The sequence below is a fragment of the Colletotrichum karsti genome, assembly GCF_011947395.1.
Source record: "Colletotrichum karsti strain CkLH20 chromosome Unknown Scaffold17, whole genome shotgun sequence".
Lineage (NCBI taxonomy): Eukaryota > Fungi > Ascomycota > Sordariomycetes > Glomerellales > Glomerellaceae > Colletotrichum > Colletotrichum karsti.
In genome coordinates, this window is record NW_024065917.1 from 17,751 (window position 1) to 37,788 (window position 20,038).

The 20,038-nt window shown below is 55.5% G+C and overlaps 5 protein-coding genes across 5 annotated transcripts; 3 read left to right on the forward strand and 2 right to left on the reverse strand.

Annotated features, from left to right (window-relative positions):
* Positions 1-934: 934 nt before the first annotated feature.
* On the reverse strand, positions 935-1,962 carry CkaCkLH20_05831 (pre-rRNA-processing protein pno1; the record flags this gene model as incomplete). Its single annotated transcript, XM_038888548.1, has 5 exons — positions 935-1,119; positions 1,179-1,277; positions 1,335-1,529; positions 1,591-1,672; positions 1,747-1,962. The coding sequence occupies 5 exons, from the start codon at positions 1,960-1,962 to the stop codon at positions 935-937; spliced, it is 777 nt and encodes a 258-aa protein (XP_038745884.1).
* Positions 1,963-3,312: 1,350 nt separating this feature from the next.
* On the forward strand, positions 3,313-5,036 carry CkaCkLH20_05832 (uncharacterized protein; the record flags this gene model as incomplete). Its single annotated transcript, XM_038888549.1, has 2 exons — positions 3,313-3,544; positions 3,598-5,036. The coding sequence occupies 2 exons, from the start codon at positions 3,313-3,315 to the stop codon at positions 5,034-5,036; spliced, it is 1,671 nt and encodes a 556-aa protein (XP_038745885.1).
* A 1,296-nt stretch (positions 5,037-6,332) lies between these two features.
* CkaCkLH20_05833 (uncharacterized protein) lies at positions 6,333-7,635 on the reverse strand (the record flags this gene model as incomplete). The annotated part of the gene is made up of 4 exons (XM_038888550.1): positions 6,333-6,504; positions 6,613-7,301; positions 7,358-7,450; positions 7,492-7,635. The coding sequence occupies 4 exons, from the start codon at positions 7,633-7,635 to the stop codon at positions 6,333-6,335; spliced, it is 1,098 nt and encodes a 365-aa protein (XP_038745886.1).
* Positions 7,636-11,188: 3,553 nt separating this feature from the next.
* On the forward strand, positions 11,189-12,431 carry CkaCkLH20_05834 (alternative oxidase; the record flags this gene model as incomplete). The annotated part of the gene is made up of 4 exons (XM_038888551.1): positions 11,189-11,678; positions 11,735-11,848; positions 11,908-12,219; positions 12,286-12,431. The coding sequence occupies 4 exons, from the start codon at positions 11,189-11,191 to the stop codon at positions 12,429-12,431; spliced, it is 1,062 nt and encodes a 353-aa protein (XP_038745887.1).
* Positions 12,432-17,789: 5,358 nt separating this feature from the next.
* CkaCkLH20_05835 (uncharacterized protein) lies at positions 17,790-19,902 on the forward strand (the record flags this gene model as incomplete). The annotated part of the gene is made up of 2 exons (XM_038888552.1): positions 17,790-18,888; positions 18,944-19,902. 2 exons carry the CDS (start codon positions 17,790-17,792, stop codon positions 19,900-19,902), a joined length of 2,058 nt encoding a protein of 685 aa, XP_038745888.1.
* Between the last annotated feature and the right edge of the window lie 136 nt (positions 19,903-20,038).

A 20,038-nucleotide genomic window follows, 5' to 3' on the forward strand; every position in this document is an offset into this window, starting at 1 on the left:
CCCCCCCCCCCCCCCCCCCCCCCCCCCCCCCCCCCCCCCCCCCCCCCCCCCCCCCCCCCCCCCCCCCACGCCAGGGGTTTCCAAAAAGGGGCTCTGATTCACTTAAAATAAGTTGGTGAACGCGAGTGAGACGAAGTTGAAGAGTGAAACGTAGTGGGAAAGGTCAATGACCCCATTTTCACCCCCAGTCCGCGCCTGGATAAGGGCTTGGCTTGCAGGTTTGGCCGCCGTCGCCGGGGAGCGGCAGCAGCGGCCATGATGTAAAAAGTCGTTGTTTTCGACCGGAGAAGGCACGTATAGACGTCTATGGAGTAACGCATTATGGACATGGTTCATACCACATCTTTCGTTCGGACTTTGTGCGTGTGATGATAGTTTATTCGTGATGATTTGATGACTCTTCGAAAGTCTTGCTCAATATGTGGACTCAAAGGGCTCTCTGTATCGTGGCTCTCGGCTGCTGTTGCACCCTGTTCGTGTTGGGATTTTGACTCAAAGCAGGACGAGGCAGGATATTTAAACGAGTAAGGCCCTTCGCTCGAAAAGATGCACGACATTACAGAGGGGACACCGCCACCGAGCTTGAGTACTCATGGAGAGGGTTGAATGTGTTTTCCGGACATAATGAAAAACACGTTTGGCGATCTCTCGCGAGAGCCTCCTCCGCAATCTCACAGCATCAACGACTCCGAGACAGGCGATCTTGCTCAAGGTTATTTGAACTTTTTGTCATATTTACCCTGTGCCTATGATGATGTTTGGAATCTCTTAAAATGCCCACAACGCCAGAGTCCATGACAGGATGTCGTTTCATGCCATCATTAAACCAACCAAAGAGATAGAGAGATCTCTCCTATTCTTTTGCAAATTTCTTTTCCAATCCCAGCTCCTTTTTTTCGGTCCATCTCTATTTACCTTTTTACTGTTTTCGTCTTTAAAATCTCTCCTTCATGCGCGCCGCGACCGTCCGCAGGTTGCCGTAGACCTTGGAAGGCGGCTTTCCGAGAATCAAGCTGACGATGGACTCGCGGGCCATGTGGATGTTTTTGTAGGCGCCGAGGATGTGGATCTTGCTGTCGGCCAAGACGATACGGGTCTTGCTGGCGTTCTCGATGGCGACTGGGCGTGTTTGGTTAGTCTTTGTTCAGTCATCAGGTCCTGAAGAAGGGAGGACATACACTTCGTCTTGCCGTCCTTGCCTGCTATGCGACCGATGGCACGACCTTGCGCCTCGTTACCCATGACCTGCTTGACGTCGCGGATCTCAAAAGTCTCGACTGCGCCAGCTTGTCAGCAACTCTGTTGTCGTCATGTATGTGATTCCCGGGGCTTACTGTAGAGGTCGTCGAGACGCAGCAGCGCGATGGCGTCGTCGACGTCGAAGCCGAGGGTGAAGGCCTTGACGAAGTCCTCGCCCTTTTGCAGCGCGCCGTCCTCGGAGGTGTGCTTGGACGTGCGGAGCTCAACCTGTTTCCGGCGCGGGTTCATGCGCACCTGGAGCTTGAGGTGCTCGACGAGCGGGGGGTAAACTGGGAGGCGCCTTCGTCAGTTCCTGGAGAGTACTCGCTGCTGCAATCGGGGAATGCGTACTCTTGGGCCAAGCCGACTTGAGGGGGGTGAACCTGTGAGGAGGCACGGGGACCTTGCGGGTCTCTATTCTGGTAACGGGGTCCTGGGGCAAACGTTTAGTCCCTGATTTCGAGAAGTATCTTCGCGCGAGACGAGGAACGGGGGCGGGAGACGCACGATGTCTCTGGCTGGCGCAAAGCGCGGGCGGTTCTCCTCGTCCACAACCATCTCGCCCTCCTCCCCGTTCTGGGGGACGCTGGGCATGATCGCATCCAGATCTTCGGGCAGCGCGGTCGGCGCATCGAGGAGGAGTTCTTCGTCCTGGTTCTGCAGAAGGGGTGCCTCGAACGGCGGGGCAGCGATCTCCGCCTGCTTGGCGGTCGGGGCGGGCATGATGTCGGTTTCGGAGGGTGAGTGAGGCTATCGCGAGCTTTCGAGGTTTGCGGAGGAGGACTTCGGGGAAAACGGTATCTTTTTGAGGTCAGGTATATACTCCGGGTTTGTGTGTCGGTCTGGCGGCGACGGCGGCGGGGGTCGGGCGGTCGTGAGAAAAAAAGCGGCGGGTGCGAATTGCAGACCGATATCGATTTCGCCCAATTCCCAAAAATTTGTGCTTATCGATAAGAGGATAAGGGACTCGGGGGGCCATTCCATTGCTTGGGCCGTTGCTTACATGAGTGGGGAGCAAGGGCCCAGGCCACTTTACGCACGAGCCATGTCGCCTTTTCTGCTGATTTTTTTTTTCCTTGCGCAAACACTGGAAGGCGCTCTCTGCTGTGACTGTGAGGTGACGCCCCATACGTAAGGTGCCCTTGGAACGGGTCCTGCCGGGTTCAGCGAGGTAAAGCTGCGGTAGCGCGTCATGGATGACTTTTCACAGGCTGAGGTCAGAGGTCAGAGGAGCCCTTTCCCTGGCCCAGCTTTGCATTGCAGTCAGCTCCAGTGACTTTTGCATGAGCGCATGAAATGTACTAACATTGCCCATACGACGTTTTCTTCCCTCCATCCCTCTCGACTTGTTTACAGTCTTTGCGAGTTGTGTGTTGTTGCGACCCTTCACCCCGCCTCTCTCCCGCCCTTTGAGGTAGATAATCTCCGTCGTCGTCCTTCTTCCTCATCCGCTGTCTCTCTGTTCAACCAAGAGAGACAGGATGAACTGGAGACATGTCTAACGCTTCGACGACTCTTTTCGGGCGTCGCTTCTGGTCCTGCGCCTCCGGATCTGCATCGCAGAATCTGGGCTTGCGAGGGACAACCATCACCACCACCGCTCCATGGAGCACCTGTTTGCGGGCCGGCCAGCCTGCTGCTGATTCTGCTTATAAGGCAATTCAATCTCGAAGATCAGTGCACACCGGGCAAAACTCGCTTCCACGACCGAATGTCTGCAATGCGCGCGGAAGCTGTACCGGCTTGCCCCTCGTGGGGCTCACCACCAACCTCTCGCCATCCCGGCCTTTGTGCGCCGCCACCGCAAAATCTGCTGGGCTGACGAAGACGTCGAATCTCTATCGACTTAGCCGCGTGGCATGGCGACGAGACATACACAGCGAATCGAGGGGAGTTAGCGCATCCGAGAGGAGGCACCTCAGTTCAAAGACCGGGAAAAGCGAAGAAAAGGGCACGACGGCCCAATCGAAGCAAGATGCGCCGAAGTCTGCCGACCAGGGCAAGACTGATGCAACGGATCATGACGCCGAGTCGATTGCCTCTACCATGTCGAAATATCTTCACATACCGAAGATGCCGCATCGGCCCACCCGGGAAGAACTTTTGGCTGCCGCCAACGGCTTCTTGGGACGCCTGAAAGTGCGCTTCAAGTGGGCGTCGATCCGGAGTATGAGGCCGTGGAATATTGACGAATGGGGCGCATTTGTCTCTTGGTTCCTGTTTGGGCATCTGGTCTGGATTCTTGTCGGTACCACGACCTTCTTCTCCATCATCATCTTCAGCATCAACACTGTTTTTGCCCAAGGTACGCTCCTGTGGTCCCTAGGATTGTTCGCAAACACTAATGACGTGATCCAGAAACTCTCGCGAAATGGGTTGGCGATTCCTTAACCGAGTCTGCTGGGGTCACCGTCGTCTTCGAGTCGGCGATCGTCCCCAAGTGGGGAGATGGCGTGATTAGCTTCAGGAACGTCTTCGTTTCGAGACGACCTGGGCAGACCACTTCCTCCGTCAGCAAGGGTTCTTCTACGAACGCTGCGGCTGTGGCAGCTGCTGGAAAGCACGGCGAGCAAGACGGGGAAGAGGACGACGGCAACTACACGCAGTACGACTTGACGATCGCCACCGTCAACGTCACCTTATCTTTCCTGAAGTGGTGGAATGGCAAGGGCTTCCTGAAAGATGTAGAAGTCAAGGGAGTCCGGGGTGTCGTGGATCGCACGTCCGTACATTGGTCGGATGAGCAAATTGATCCGCTCTCTTACCGACACACTCACCAGCCTGGGGATTTCGAGATTGATTCATTCAAACTCGAAGATCTTCTCGTAACGATTCACCAACCAAACAACTTCCGGCCGTTTTCGGTCAGCATTTTCTCGTGCGAGCTGCCGCAGCTCAGAAAACAGTGGCTGTTCTACGATTTCCTCTCGGCAACTCACATGTCCGGCTCCTTTGATGGATCTCTTTTCACGATTCATCCGCGACAAGTACACGGAGCTGTGGCTGGGCGAAATGGAGACGCTGCCAGTGATATTGGAGAGCCGTCGGCTTGGAAGAAATTCAGCCGCCTTCGCATTGACGGCCTCAAGATTGATCATCTCAACCGAGGTGTCGAGGGTCCCTTCGGCTGGATATACGAGGGCAACGTCGACATCGTCGCGGATGTCATGTTCCCTGCTGATTTGGATGATGGCATCACGAAGGTCATGTCGGACTTTTACGATCAACTGGAAGACGCCGTCATTTCCAACCGCATGCGCCTGCTGCAGAAAGACTTGCTCGCAAATCCTGCGTCCTTCTTGGGCCCGACTCCTACACAAGGCCACCTCTCTCAAGCCACGCCAGAGTTCGCCGAGAGCCACACCCCGGAAGCTCCCGAACTGATGGAGCCAGATGAACCTGAGTCGACCGACTCAACCGACGAGGACCGAAGATATCTCATCATGGACCTACGCATACACATGAACGACGTCAAGGCTGCCGTGCCTCTGTTCACCAACGATCTAACATACATCAACCAGGCACTTGTCCGCCCCATCGTGGCTTACATCAACGCCAAGAAGACATATATCCCCATCAATTGCCGTATAGTGAAACGCGCCAGCGATTTCGACGGCAGCTGGACCATCTTCGACTGCGGTCTCATGGACGACATGTCCGCCGAGACGTACGAGGCCTTCGCCCGTGACGTCGAAGACCAGCAAAGCCGCGTCCGCCGGCTCAAGAAGGTCGGCTTCTGGACTCTGAGCCTTGCCGTGCACGCCCTGTTCATGGGCATGGCCGGCAACGTCATCTAGCCTCCTTCACTCTCTCCACTCATCTCATTCCAGCTCCAATTAGGGAGGGCTTACGGCTGTTCTAACGAGCACATGATTTCAAAAGACCAGGCGTTGGGTACATCTTGTATAGAAAGGGTTCTATATGTACATATCACGGGGATCATGCTTCACGGGAGGAAAGGGTCGGGCGCAACAAACCCAACTCATTCACTCTCCTCCGCGGGTTATGTTTTTTATTCGGACGACAAGGCGTTTCAATACGATATACATGGGATACAAAATACGGTAGGGTAGGGGAGAGGAAACGAACAAACAAAAATAATGATACCCCTATTTACAACTCGTACCTCACCAAACATTTGCCGCCCTAGATGGTTCTTCATGGTCTTCCGCCTGTGACTCATCCAGACCCTGGCGTATCCGTCGTTTGCGCATGGCGTCCACGTCGTCGATCCGGGGCCCCCAAAACAATGCTCGTGCTTTAACGTCCCCGCCCCGCCGCCGCCCACGACACGATCTTCAACTTATGCATAACGCGCGATATAGGCTGCTACCCCGGCGTGTTCAGGGTCCAAGGCTCTTTCACAGGGGACTTTGGGCACGGTTCAGGGGCCCAACCGGGCACCGCTGGCATCGTTATCTACAACTCCCGTGTGTTCTTGGGATGAGGCATTAAGTGGTTTGCCTAGCTTGTTTGCTTGGTGTTTTCTTTCGGGCTTTGCTGGCGAGGAATTTGCGTGATGCGGGCGTGTCGGTCCTGTTGAGTCGTGTAGCGTGCGATGCGTCTGGGTAGGTAGGATACAGGCTGCGACGGCTTCGTCGGAGGAAACTCCGAAAAGGGTCGGGGATCTTGACAGCGGAGGACGATAGTGTACGCTGACGGGTGACGAAATGGTGGGTATGCCTCCTACCAGTCGACATTGCCTATGTCAGCTCGTAAAAGCCTCGAATCCTATCCACGGCAGTTACTATCAGGAGCCAAGGCCGTTGCTGGTTTCAACGCATGCTGAATTCACCGCATAGTCACGGAACAGCATCGAAGAACCACCTAGTCATTTTCCAACTTGAACTTCACGTATCCTTTATGAATCAGATCTATCGTGTTTTGCTCTAACAATCCATTGCCCATAACTCATAAATGGTCTTTTTTTCCTGATGCCAAGAGGGAAACGCGGTATGGCATGCATGCTATGCTCGAGCAACCTGGACTGGACGATGAAACTCGTCCATGATTCTACCAGCGTCTGCGCGACCCAACGCCGTTTTGATAAGTCCACTGAAACTTTTCTTCCCTGTCCACTAACCAGCGGCCACTCACAGCCTGCGAACCCTCCCTCTTTGCTCCCCGCATGCGAATGACGCAGCGGGGTGCGCGGCAGCGACGTCCGTATGGTATGTTATGTCGCTGCTGCTGCAAGTCTCGATGCGGAGGCGCGCCAGATCTGACGGCACGGAGCCGGCCCGCAGAGATGCGAGGGGCCGGACGCTGGGTGTGGAAGAATGATGCGACCCTGCCCTCTGCTTCACATAAAGTCATCACTAAGAAACATGTTAGCAGATGAATGCGATAGAAGCCACTAGCAAGTCGACTTACTCTCCGAAGGCGTCGTCCTCGTATGTCTCGGTCTCGGCGGCGGGAGCACGGCTCACAACAGCAGAGACCTTGGTCTTGGCGGCCTTGCTCTTCTTGTTACCACCCTGGGCGGCCTTCTCCTCCTTCATCTTCTCGTTGCCGAGAGCGGTGAGGGCCGAGGCGATCTTCTTGATCTGGTCGCTAGGAAGTTCCTTGGCCAAGGACTTGGTGAACTCCTGCATGAAGAGACCGTAGTGCGCCTTCTTGGCATTGTTGGCGAGGATGGGCGTCAGCGTGGTGCGGAGGTGCTCGAACTGGGTCTTGGTCATGGGGTTGAAGAGAGGCATCTCGGCGATGTTGGCCGTCTTGGTGGGGTCGTTGGGGTCGATCTGGACGGCAGTACCGGCGAGGGTGGCCTTGCGGCCGGCCGGGACACCGATATCACCGAAGAGGTCCTCGGCGTGCTTCATGTCGGACTCCTTCTCGGTGCGGCGGAGACGCTCACGGCGCTCGGCCTCGGTCTCCTCCTCGAAATCATCATCCTCGGCGGCACGGCGCTGACGCTCGGCCTGGATCTCGGCGATGCGCTGGCCCTTAGACTTCTTGTTCTTCTTGGCTTCTTCGGCGGCCTTGAGCTTTGCCTCCTCGGCCTTCTTGGCCTTCTCGCGCTCGACCTCGGAGTCCTCGGCGGCGTCCCAAGAGTCAAGAACCTTATGGAGGTATTAGTGGAAATGCGCGGGATCAAGTGCGTAGTTTGGGAACATACGTCGTCGTCGTCTTCCTCGTCGTCGAACTTGGTGCGGCGCAGGGCAGCAACAGGGGGAGAGTTAGGGCCGGAGCTCTCGTCGCCGCTCTCTTCCTCGTCTGTATCAGAACGTACTGTCAGCAAGGTACACTGACGGTCGCGGTTGAGTCCCGAGGCATATCGGCGGTCATGATCGCAGTTTCCAGCGTGGCCAGATATCGCGACATTTTGCCCTCGAAAAATGTGTGCGTGTGCGGGACAACGGCTTTGAGCAACTCACCCCACTTCTTAGGAGGCATGATGTCAGATGGTATTGGTGGTAGACGCGGGGTAGAAAGTCAGGAACCGAGGGGCGACGATGGGGTCGTGGAATCGAGAACTCGTAGGAGTATGGGCGAGCGGAAGAAAATGGTATCGAAAGAAATTCCTATCAGCCTGAAGTTTGGTCTTCGGAGAAACACAAATTGTGGAAGGGAAGGGGGGTCCGTGGTTGGGCAGTGAAGGGACGCCCAAGGAAGGGAAAACCCAGCCCGGCCGAACGCGGCAGCGGGCAGTACCTAGCGGGGGAATTCGCTGGAGACCCGACGAAGTCTGGTCTTTTGATTGACGTCCACACGCAGTGGCACGCCAAACGCGCTTGTCGTCTGAGGAATCCTATTGTAGGCTTGCAGAAGGAATGGACAGTTCAATCGGCCTCAAGGTTATTTGTCTGTGTTTCTTTTATGACACTTCGATCAAGAGCAAGGCCATACATTGTCTAAACAAGCTGGTATGTACTTGCATCGGAGGCATTGATTGTACTGCTTCGAATGGCGCTGAGGCCGTCGCCATAACACTCATACCCATTAGACGCTTGCTAGATAGTTAGACAGCTGAGGACCTTAGAGATCTTGGGAGACATCATGCCAAAAGGCAGGCTTCCGAGGTCAGACTTCTGCCTGCAGCTTTCAGATGTCTTGGTCCGGCTGCCTAACGCATCTCCAAGGACATCGCAACCTGGAAATAGGATTATTGGAACGAATATGAGATATTTCACGAACAGAAGGACCGAGAAACCGCAGTTCGGCCTGTGCTCCAAACAGACCAGAATCTCCAACTCTGTGTTTGCTGGATCTGTGTTAAGTTCTTCGATGCCATTGGCATTTTGCATGTGGTCCATGATGGAAGCTCTACCCCACCATCCTGACTTCAGATCGTATTAGCGCCTCCCTCCGATGTCTCCCAAGGTTCGAAATTTGGCCTCATTGGCCTCAAGTGGCGCTTGCCTCTGATAGAACGCAATAGAATCAACGAGGCCAAAACTTCCAGGTAAGAAGTGAACTTTCCCACGAATACCTCCCATCTTCACTGGTCGAGCCTTCCGGTTGCAGTGACTCACTTGGAAAAAAAGGCGACCCCGCGCTTGCTGCCTGCGAAAAATTCACCCTGCTGCCCCTCGGGGTACGTACCGTTTTACTGATCCGTGGCCCACCCCGAATATCTATATAAAGCCCACCACCCACCGCGGTCTTTGCTAATTTTCTTCTTTTTCTTCTTCATCCGAGTGCAAGGGCTTTACGCGTATCAGTGAGGATTCGTCCGAGATCGTGTTTTTGCTAGTTGAAAACTATTAACTATGACCACTCCTAGTTGGCTTCGGCTGGCTAGGGAATTTTTGAACCCCAAAGCTTTCCTGCAAAGGAGATTTTTCATTTTCTTTCATTGCTCGCGATCCCGTGTGGATCGTGGTGAAGAAGGTCATCTCGTGACGCCATCGAGGCTTCTCCATTCGGTGACATCCGACTGACCCATTGGAACGCTGGCCGATCACTGGGAAACCAATTGTGCGCTGTTATTATATGAGGTAATTGGTGATTCTCTCGTTCACTTTAGTGCCGACGTTGCCTCGGGTTGCTCTTAGAATGCAGTGAAAACATAGCCCTACCGACGCGTCGAAATTTGACGGTTGCCTCAAGGTCCGTTTGCAATGCAGTGAAAGGTAGCCGTGTCGTCAAGCAGCCTGGTCGTCAGTCTGCGGCGCAACTAAAGTCCCTCTGGATGCATTTACAATGCAGTGAAGAGGTGGCCTTTGATTCGCTGTGCACCCTTCCTCGTGCCCAACCACAACCCGCGACGCGCGCTGAAGCCAGTATCGCATCCAAGCTGGTGACTCACGACTCCCCGAACGCTCGGCACCAAACATCCGCAGCCTCGCAGGTGAGGCATCAACACATCCGTTCACGATCCATCATCGGTCCGCCTGGGCGAACGGGCCCCAAAGCGCAGAGCCGCCTTCTCCCGATCCCTCCCGGGTCGAAAATCCCAAAACCGCAAACGTGACCATCAAGCCCTTCTCCCAGCTCCATTCCCAAGGCTGAAAGGCGTTCAAATGACAGCATAAGCGGGTGTTTTACTACGCAAAGCCCACCTTTTTTTGAGGCAGTTTTCTTCTCTCCCGTTGAGTCAACGAATCCCCATCTTCGCGATGTCATCAATATCGAGTACTCCGGGTCCAGGAGGAGCTGCGTCGAGGATCATGGACGGACCCCTGGCCGGTTTGTGCTGCTGCTTGGCCCTGCAAGTTTGTCAAGTCTAGAACGGTCACATGGACCAGCAACCTGGCTCTGCCTCGATATTCCGGAGCCACGGCGAAGAAGACGGCGGAGCAGTGTCGGCAGACGGACGTCCCGCTCCGGAACTTCTTCCGCGCATTGATCGGGATTTGAAATCGTACACTACGTATCACGGTGGAGTTCATCGCCGTCCTAATTATTCAAAGCTGCCCGAGTTTCTAGAGGAAAGCAAAAATTTGCTCAAATTCCATGACTCGAGTCTCGGATCCTTCTCACAGCAAGAATCCGCAAAAGAATGTGCTCTTGCTTGACATTATCAATTCCGTACGGAGAGGTCGGCGACTGCCATCCCCCGATGTCATCCGTATCGTACTTCCAAGAAAACAAGACGTCTCACATCCAAACCGCCCAAGGGAACACAAGTCCCAAGTAAAACAAGACCGTTCTCGTATGCAACATGCGATAAGCTGAGCAAGCACGGCAGACGTCGAGTTCACTGCATTGTCATCATGCGGAATTCCAACACATGTCAGATAGAAACACACGCCCGTATCGGCGAGCATCAAAGACAACCTGGAAACCATCCAATCACGTCCCCACGAAAATCTCGCGGAACAGCTGAAGCTGGCAGGAGCGCTGGACCGCTGACACACGAGCCCCAGGCCATCCCGAGCCCTCCCGACAGACGCCGGCCAGCTGACCCCCACCGCCGCCGCCTGCGGGCTTTGGTCCCCACCTTGTTTTTCCTTCGTCCCAAAAATTAAGGGCACGTCGGCAAGTCGGAGACGTCAACGACCGGCTCCAACCCAGCAGACGTGTAAGTGTAAGCAAGCTGAAAGCGCAGGGCGGATACGGCAAAAACGCCTCCTCGGCGACTTTACCTCAGCTTTGTGCTTAGGTTGTCATTGTTGCTCGTTGAAATTTTCCACTCATGGAGACCCTGTGCGCGCACCTGAGGCATTGCAAACGGCCCCAAGGGAACTTGGAACCCGGTCTGTCTTCGTAGCGCTGGGCATGGGCTTGAGTAATACCGTTCTCTTCCTTGGAGATACCGAAACCTCGCCGGTGTCCGTACCCTTTACGCAGTTTTGTGTATCCCATCTGACAGCTCTGCGCCCCCCACCACCTACCTATACGATCTTCAAGATGTGATATATAAGTGGGAGCGGCCTTGAGCCTCGTCAGGCAGGTCTCTCGTATACTACTCTATCATCATCAACAAGATATACTAACGACATCATAACATCTGAACACTCAGACAACAACGCCAACTCAACACACAACCAAAGCTTCTTCACCCATGCTTTCATCACGAGCAACGACCAAACTCTGCGCGCCACGACACGGCGCGGCCCAGCTGCGGGCGGCGGCCCTGCGACACCTGAACAGCACCAGCTCCCTCGGCCTCTACCCGGCGAGCCTCCGCATCTCCGTCACCCAGCAACAGCACAGCAACTTCTCGACGACGCCGGCCTCCCGGCTCCGGGACTTCTTCCCCGCCAGGGAGACGGAGCACATCCGCACGACGGCGCCGGCGTGGCCGCACCCGGGGTACACGGAGCAGCAGATGCTCGACATCGTGCCGGACCACCGCGCGCCGCGGACCGTGGGCGACTGGGCCGCGTGGAAGTTCGTCCGGCTGGCGCGGTGGTGCATGGACCGCGCCACGGGGCTCGGCGCGGACCAGCAGGTCGACAAGAGGAACCCGACCACCTCGCTGGTCGCCGATAAGCCGCTCACCGAGGCGCAGTGGCTGGTGCGGTTCATCTTCCTTGAGAGTATTGCCGGAGGTGGGTTGCGACTGCCGTGATCTGCGAGAGGAGGACACAGCTGACGGGTGGTATAGTTCCCGGCATGGTCGCCGGCATGCTTCGGCACCTCGGCAGCCTGCGGCGCATGAAGCGCGACAACGGCTGGATCGAGACGCTCCTTGAGGAGTCATTTAACGAGAGAATGCATCGTGAGTTTGCCCGATGTCAAAATACATTTGCGAAGTGTCACCAAGCTAAACGGTCACAGTCCTGACCTTCATGAAGATGTCGGAGCCCGGGTGGTTCATGAAGACGATGATTCTCGGCGCGCAGGGCGTCTTCTTCAACGGCATGTTCCTGTCGTATCTGGTCTCGCCCAAGATCACCCACCGCTTCGTCGGCTACCTCGAGGAGGAGGCCGTGCACACCTACACCAGGTGCATCAAGGAGATCGACGAGGGCCTGCTCCCCAAGTGGTCCGACCCGGAGTTCGCGATCCCCGACATCGCGGTGCAGTACTGGAAGATCCCCGAGGGCAAGAGGACGATGAAGGACCTGATCATGTACATCAGAGCCGACGGTAAGAACCCCCTCAACGTGGCTCATTGGAGAAAGAGATCTGTTTTGCTGATGCATGTCTTCACAGAGGCTGTCCACCGCGGCGTCAACCACACGTTGAGTAACCTCGACCAAAAGGAGGATCCGAACCCCTTCGTTAGCGAGTACAAGGACGGCGAGAAGCCCAATGCCGCACTCAAGGCGCAGGGCTTCGAGCGCTCCGAAGTCATCTAAGATCGTCACAGAAAGAAGTGGCAGACATGTTTCGATATTTCCGGATACGATTACACGCAATCGTCGTTGTTTCCTTGGGTTTGGCGACTTATAGAAAAGACCGATGATACCATTAGAAGAGGGATTGTCCGGCGCAAAAAAGGCGTTTGTTGGGAGACGGACGGTCCCCACTCATTGTACAATACTGGGAAAGACATCGGCCTTTGGTCATGTTGGATTTGTTATATTTCGATTCTGTTTCATTTGTTAGACTTTGATCAACAGAGACATATTTGAGTGACAAGAGGCGGGATCAAATCTGCCTCTTGTCAGCAACACTGGAACAAACATAGCACATCTACTCGGGACAGCATGTACAACTCAAGTGCCGCTACAAAGCAGCAAGACTTCGAAGTATCGTAGCCAGGGATGAAAAGACACTTCGAAGAACGCAGCGCCCGTTTCTGCACGCCATTAGTCGGTGTGACGATTCGGACGACGAATGTTTCGGCGGGGCTCAAGCATTCAGCTCTTCTCCAGAATGATCGACGAGCACAGCCACCCAGAGGACACGATCTCGGTAGTCGAAGCCGCCTCATCTTTGGATGAACGATATGTCATCAGACGAAATCCCAGCGAACTGCATGTGTGGCTGCCTAAAGTCAGTCTCGGCGTGGTCTGATGCCACGACTGAGAACATGGCGCCAGAGACCTCGTCTAGGAAAAGCAACGCCAAGTCATCATGATTGCTGGGCGCCGACGTCTCCGAGGAGAGACACGTCCCAACACGCCGCCGTCCTCGCTTGACGTCTTGGGGCACATGCCAGACCCAGGCGTATGGTACGGTTCGCATTTCCGAAATTCTCGTTTTCTAAAAATGGGAGTCGAGAGCAGGCGGGGGAAATGGCGAAGGGCCCGCCCCGGCATGGATCCGACCCTCGCCGTTGTGGAGAATCTCAAAGGGCCGCGGAGGTGAAGACCCAACCGAATCACACGGGCTTCGATGGCCCTGAAACGTATCCGTACCTTCTCTCGAATAAGCTTCTTCGTGCCGCGCTGTGGATTGTCGAGGGCATGCGCTTGATGTCATTTTGGGGAAGGTCTGATATTGGGGGCCACGAAGCTCGGGTGGCTGTGTCGGACGCTATTTCGCGTCCTGCAGCGCTACAGGTGCGAAGGGATCGTAATTGGCCGGTAGTTGTGGAAGCTTCGTGGAAACGTAGCAGTCAGGCGTGTCTTGGAAGCTGCCGGGCGAGAATACGGATACTAGGGGGATGAATATGATGGAAAAACGACGATATCGATTGCAGGGCGGTGGTTGTTGTCGTCGAAGTTCTGGTGATGGGGGTCCCTTGTTTCAAAACGAACTGCGCCTCTCTGGATCTCCTTCCAGAAGCTCCGGCCAGGTCTAGGGCTCCGGATGATCAAGTCCGCGATGACGGGGTCGCGAGATGTTGATTCAGGTGAGAAATCGGGATTCACACTTCGGTGGGATGTGACTCTGACGCAGATGTGAGGGGCCGTCTTCATGTTGAACCTCATGTTCATCTAATGCCATACGTCTCGGCGCGGGAAGGTGAGACTTGTGTGCCTGACGATGATGACTTTCTGCTTTGTGCGGTGCTCCCCTCAGCCTAGCGAGGCAATGGTGGTCTGCAGTGGTTGGCAATAGATGAAATGAGGTGGATGTGATGGCGCTGATTGGCTGAATGCCGCCAATTCTACCCAAGAGACAGGCACGCCAGCGGTCTGTATCCATGGCTGTCAAACAAAGCCCTGGCTTGGACGATCTGTAGCGTATCTTGGAGGAATGCATGTGCCGAACTTGCACTGCAATATTCTGAGGCAGGCGAAAGGGCAGGGTCGCTTTACAAGCTGCTTGGCTTCGCTCACCGGCGAATGGGCGTGCAGCTGAGGAAAGTGGTGGTGACGAGTGTCAGCATGCTCCTGCATGTTTCTCATCACCGCCAGTTCGGTGATTCAACTTCTGTGGAAGTTGGAGTTCTGGCGGGCCGGTAGAGGCTGGTACAGTGGTGCCATGCGTTTGATGAGATTGTTCGTTGGGCTTGTCCACTCTCATCTCATGTCGGACGCGCATCATTGTTGCGGGTGGACTTTTCCATCTGATGTCGTCGATGAAGGAGGATCAACGGAGCTGGTAATTCATGCCCGGTTGGTCCTCGAGCGAAGCCGCTAGATTGGTTTTAGTAAGGAATGACAACGACTTGACGATTGCGATAGCGGCCGCTCCAACTCCATCATGTGTCAGGTCGTCATATGGGCTGGATAGGATATTGGAAGTGGAAAGTGGGTTGACAGGGCCTGTCAATCAGAATGTGGCAGGTCCCGTCAGCATCGGCCATCGAGTCCAGACGAGGCGGCGGACGGTGACAATGTCAAAGTGACACAGGTGGTTGGAATTGTTAGATGATGGGCTGGGGCGGAATGATGACAGCCAGGTCAGAGATGAGGACCAGCCGGCGCCAGAAGCCAAAGCTAAAGCCATTGAGTAAGTGATTAGCTTAGTGGAGTGATGGGAAAAATACACGGTGAAATGCTAAAGTGCCATTGACCGTTGTGAGAGAGAGCCACAGAGCGTGAGCATGAGAGTGGCATGGATTAGGCGCGCATGGATGATGGAAGGAAGTTGGAAACACAAGATGCCAAGGCCAAGCGAGGAACAGCGTAATTTCAAATTATCGGGTCTGATGCTGATGCTGATGCTGATGCGCTGGAATCTGGATGGTTGGTGGACATGGACACGGACGGGAAACAGGAACCCACCTCAAGGCAGACTTCAGACTCGACCTCAGAAGCAACAAAAAACGCCTTGCCTAACACTCAGAGTCGCAACTTTCCATTAATGGAAACCGGCCCCTGGCCAAGTACCTTTCGGCCAAACCTTTACTGAGAGATACATCGCCCTGACACTTACAAGACATCAGCGAGACCGGATTCCATTGGACATGGAACGGACAACCAAACAATGGCCAGTCGATGGAGAGACGTCCACGGTCTAAGATAGATGGCAATATGGATTGGCAGAGGAGTAAGATGAAAGAGGTCCAGTTGCTTTAGTTGGCGCCCTAGGTAAAGTAAGTTGAGGTGCTCCGTAAGCTGGATAATAAGCTGTACAGGAATAGACCATGACCATAGTCAGGATGGAAAACAGGAAGCAATGGTCCGTTTGCTGTGAATCCGTTTTGCCGTGCTCGGTACCGTATCACAGTCATAATTCCATACAGATACGACAGCAAGCCTTGGAAGTGAGGGCATTATCTTGAAATGCTCAGTCTTCGAAACATAGGACCCCTATTTTGCCCCTCCTCCGGCGGGCTGTTTCCCGCCCGTTTCTTCCCAGCCTACCCTGGAAGCGAACGAGTTTAAGGTATTATGCGCTAGCATTCTGTAAGTCGGTACCTTAGACTTTTGTTGATTGCTTTGCTGCCTGGTAGTGCGCTTATTAGCCCACATGTCCGCGACGCCAACCACATCACCGAAGCAAAAAGGCAAAGAAAGAGTCAAGGCTCAAGCTCAAGCTACCTACCTACTGCGTACTCGCCGACCCCCGACCCCGACGCCGCCGACCGGCACACCTTATTACCGCGCCGTCGCAAGTCACAGTCACAAGCTTCAGCTTAGGTTCCTACAGGAACCCAGCGCCTCCGACCGGTGCTCTAACGAATATCCGCACATCAACCGCCGCCTTTTTCGATTCCCAATAGTATCACGCCCGTTGCAGCGAGCGCACCGAGCCGTCTTGAACAGTCATCGACATATCGGCTCAAGAAATTTGACCAACCAGAATCACGAGAGCGCCAGCAGCAATCCGCCCATCCTGCTTGAAACGATTCCTCAGCTCTGAACCCCCGAGCCACGTCCGACGTCGTTGAAGGCCAAGGTGGCAAGCACGCGCGGACTGAGAGCAGCGCAAAGCAGAGCCGGAGCCAGAGCTACGATAGCTTCGTCGATTCGCCTAGCTGTCGTGTCCATATCCCTGCGCCGGGAAAGGATATTTTTGGATTTACACTTCTAGGCTTGCAGCATAGCATCGCTTCGCTTCGTTCATCGCTTCACGTTGACGGACACGCGGCCGGTATCTGTACTGGACCAAGGACGATACGTTAGTCGACAAAGTTGATCAGCCAGAATCTGCCGAGTCGTCCTCATCTGCGGTACGAAGATTCGTACACGACTGGAACCAACAGACGCGCACGACACAGAGCATCACAGACTCCAAGGGAGACGGAGCTGCAGCTTGCTAGCGCATCATCACAGGGCATCGTGCAGGAAAAAGGACCGGGAAGTAAGGTACTTGTCCTCGTTGCCTCCACCGCAATCAAGCAGCCCAGCGCACATCAATCCGAGTCGAAGCGCGCCGTTGCAGAGAGGCAGGGGTACTTCAGCTGCAAGTACTCTGTGCCTCGCTCAATCTCCCTCGACACAACACCAAGACACCTGGTTCAGGTACCTAAGAGTCAGGTGCACCTGTCAGGTACGGATACAACAGACTCGCCATCCGCTGCGTTCTGTCCTGACATTACCACACCGAAAGCCGCCGGGTCGAGAGAGATCCATCCTCAAACGTGCACAGCCTTGTGGGCACCAGCCAGATTGGGCCGACAGAGTGGATTCACTCCGACCAACCACATCGCCTGTCAACGCGCCCCTCCAACAAGCAACAAGTCACTTCCCACGCTGCACCCAAGTCCACAGTCCAGTGTCACTTCCAACACTTCCAATCACCACCACCACCACACTTCCACATTTCCCCCTCCCTCCCCAACTGTGACCCGACCACAGACCCCAATTCCCAACTGCCCTCCACTGGTACGGATACCCATTGCGCTCTGTACTTCAGTACGGGAAGGTACCTCACTCCTACCAGCTGTCCAGTCGATTCTAGTCCGGTCGGTCCCTCACCCGCCCGCCGACTCAAGTCCCTCGCTTCCCCATCTCAACTCCTCCTCACACACAGGAAGCTCCCGTCTTCTGACTGCGACACTCAACTATCCAACCTGACGCCCCCAAAAATCCGCAAACAAACCTCTACGGCTTTCCTCTTCTCCTCGGCACCGCTATTCATCGCGTTGCTCAGTTACATCGGTACAAAATCGCATACGACTACCTGCCGTTTCCACAGAACTCTTTTTGCGACAGCGAATAAACGCTCGTCGCACACGTTCATCCCCCGCCGTCGCCGCCAGTTAGGTGCGGTCTGTCAGCTCGCGCGTCAGCACAGCCCCAGGGCGGTGCGGTGCCTGAAAGGCTGACTTGTGAACTGCCTCGCCCAGTTCTAAAGACAGAAACAAACACACACGCAACACACGCATCCCCATCCATCCATCCCGATCCCGACAATCGGCTTCCGTCTACATCATGGATCAACAAGCCTCACGCGGTCGCTCACCGTCTGCGGGGCATCAACAGCCTCATATAAGACAACCTTCTCATTCCCCGTCGCCGAATCCCTTCCAGACCTCCGACCCAGCAAACATTGGCCTCGGTCTCGCCTTGGATCAATCATCTACTCAACCCTTCTCCGGACCCTCCTCCGCCGACTTCAACACCTTTAACAACAGCCCCAACTACTTGAACGGTCAGCAGAACGGCCAGTCCTTCAACCAGCCCGCCGCTGCCTTCCCGAACCAAGGAGCCCAGCCCGGCTATCTCGACCCCAACTTTCCCTCCGGCGACTTCGCACTCTTTCCCTCCACCCAGGGCGAGCAGCAGTACAACGCAGGAGTCTTCGATCAGAACAGCCTCAACCCGGACATGATGGCCATGCCGCAGAGTCATCACTCGCCGACCCCTCCCCACCTCCTCAACCCCGACCCCCACCAGACACCGTCCGGGCATCAGTCGCCCGCTTTCAACCAGCACCAGTTCTCGTCGCCGCCTTCCGGACACTCTAGAAATGCGTCTCTCGGCCCCGAAGCTGCTCTCATGCCAAACCAGCTGAACGAATGGAGTCAACCCCAGTTTCAGGGTCACCGGAGATCCCCATCCGAGTACTCGGACGTCTCCTCCGCCGCCCCCTCGCCGAACCTCGTGAGCGCCGACAGCTTCGAGCCTATTGACCAGCGTCATTCGCCGATGCAGCGCCCCGCTGATGCCGGCCTGTACCAGCAAATTCAGGGCTTCGATAGCTTCACCATTTCGGACCCCGCGCTCAACAGCCCCAACCTTCATGGCCGGAGCCCCTCTCACAGCCCTGCCATCTCCCCGCGCATTCTTCCTCAGTCGATGCCCGAGCTGAACCAGCCACCAAACTTCGGCCTCGGTGCCCAGAATCCTGCGTACGCTGGCGGCGCTGGCTACACCGGTCAGGAGGCGTTCCCGACGTTGCAGCAACCACCCGAGATGCCCCAGGTGGCCCCGGCGATTAACATCGAGTTTGCGCCCGTGGCGAGATCAAACAACTTTGATCCTCCGAAGGCGCCCATGGATCAAGATTCTTTGACCCCTCCCGATCGAGGTATGGCACTTTTGGTTCTCGCCAATGTTCACACTGAAGCTAACAGAAGCATTAGGACGACCCCGATCCCGCCCGCGCGCGGTTACGGACCCATTCAACAGCGGTGGCCAGGGTATGGTCCGCCAGACCTCTGTTGGCAGCTTGTCGCCTCACCTAGGTTCCGATCTGTCTGGACGAGACTCATCACGATCCCTCTCTCCGCTCGACCGACAGGCCACAAGCCCCAGCCGCAGAAGACAGTCAACATCCGCTGTGCCCAACAACGTCATCGCTCTGAGGTTGGCGGATCCTGAGTACCAAAACTCTCAAGACAATGGCAACGCGAAACGTGTACAAAAGCACCCGGCAACCTTCCAGTGTACTCTGTGCCCGAAGCGCTTCACCAGAGCGTACAACCTGCGATCCCATCTGCGCACACATACCGACGAACGACCCTTCGTTTGTACAGTCTGCGGGAAGGCGTTTGCTCGGCAACACGACCGGAAGAGGCACGAAGGTCTGCACTCTGGCGAGAAGAAATTTGTGTGTAAGGGAGACCTGAAAGCCGGCGGTCAGTGGGGATGCGGTCGCAGATTCGCTCGTGCCGATGCGCTTGGTCGACACTTCCGGTCAGAGGCGGGGCGGATCTGCATCAAACCCTTGTTGGACGAAGAAATGCTCGACAGGCAACGCGCCTGGCAAGAACAACGGATGCAACAGCAGAATATGCAAAACATGGCCGCTCAAGGTGCCATGGGAATGGAGCCGGGCTATCCCATGGATGCCAGCGGCCAGTACATGCTGCCTGCCGCCCTCCTTGCCCAATACCCCGCGCTTGCACAGATGAACTGGTCTGCGCAAGACGCGAGCAGCGGCCTGGAAGACGACATATCCGGCCGCTCATCGTTTGACGCCAGCGACTACGAAGGCGACGATGGCGGTTATGTTAGCGGGCCCGGTACCGGGTTTGGCGAGGGAGGCATGAGCCAAGGCTTCGGAGAGGTTGGTTACGCCAGCGACTACGGTGGCAGGTAGTCGCGTACACTGTTCTTTTGCCATTTTCCTTTGTTATTTGACTTCTATGTGCGGCGGACGCCTATGACACGTTTTATCTTATTTATTTCTAGGGGAACAGCGCTTTATGACCAAGCGTTTGTTGTGAGGGAACACT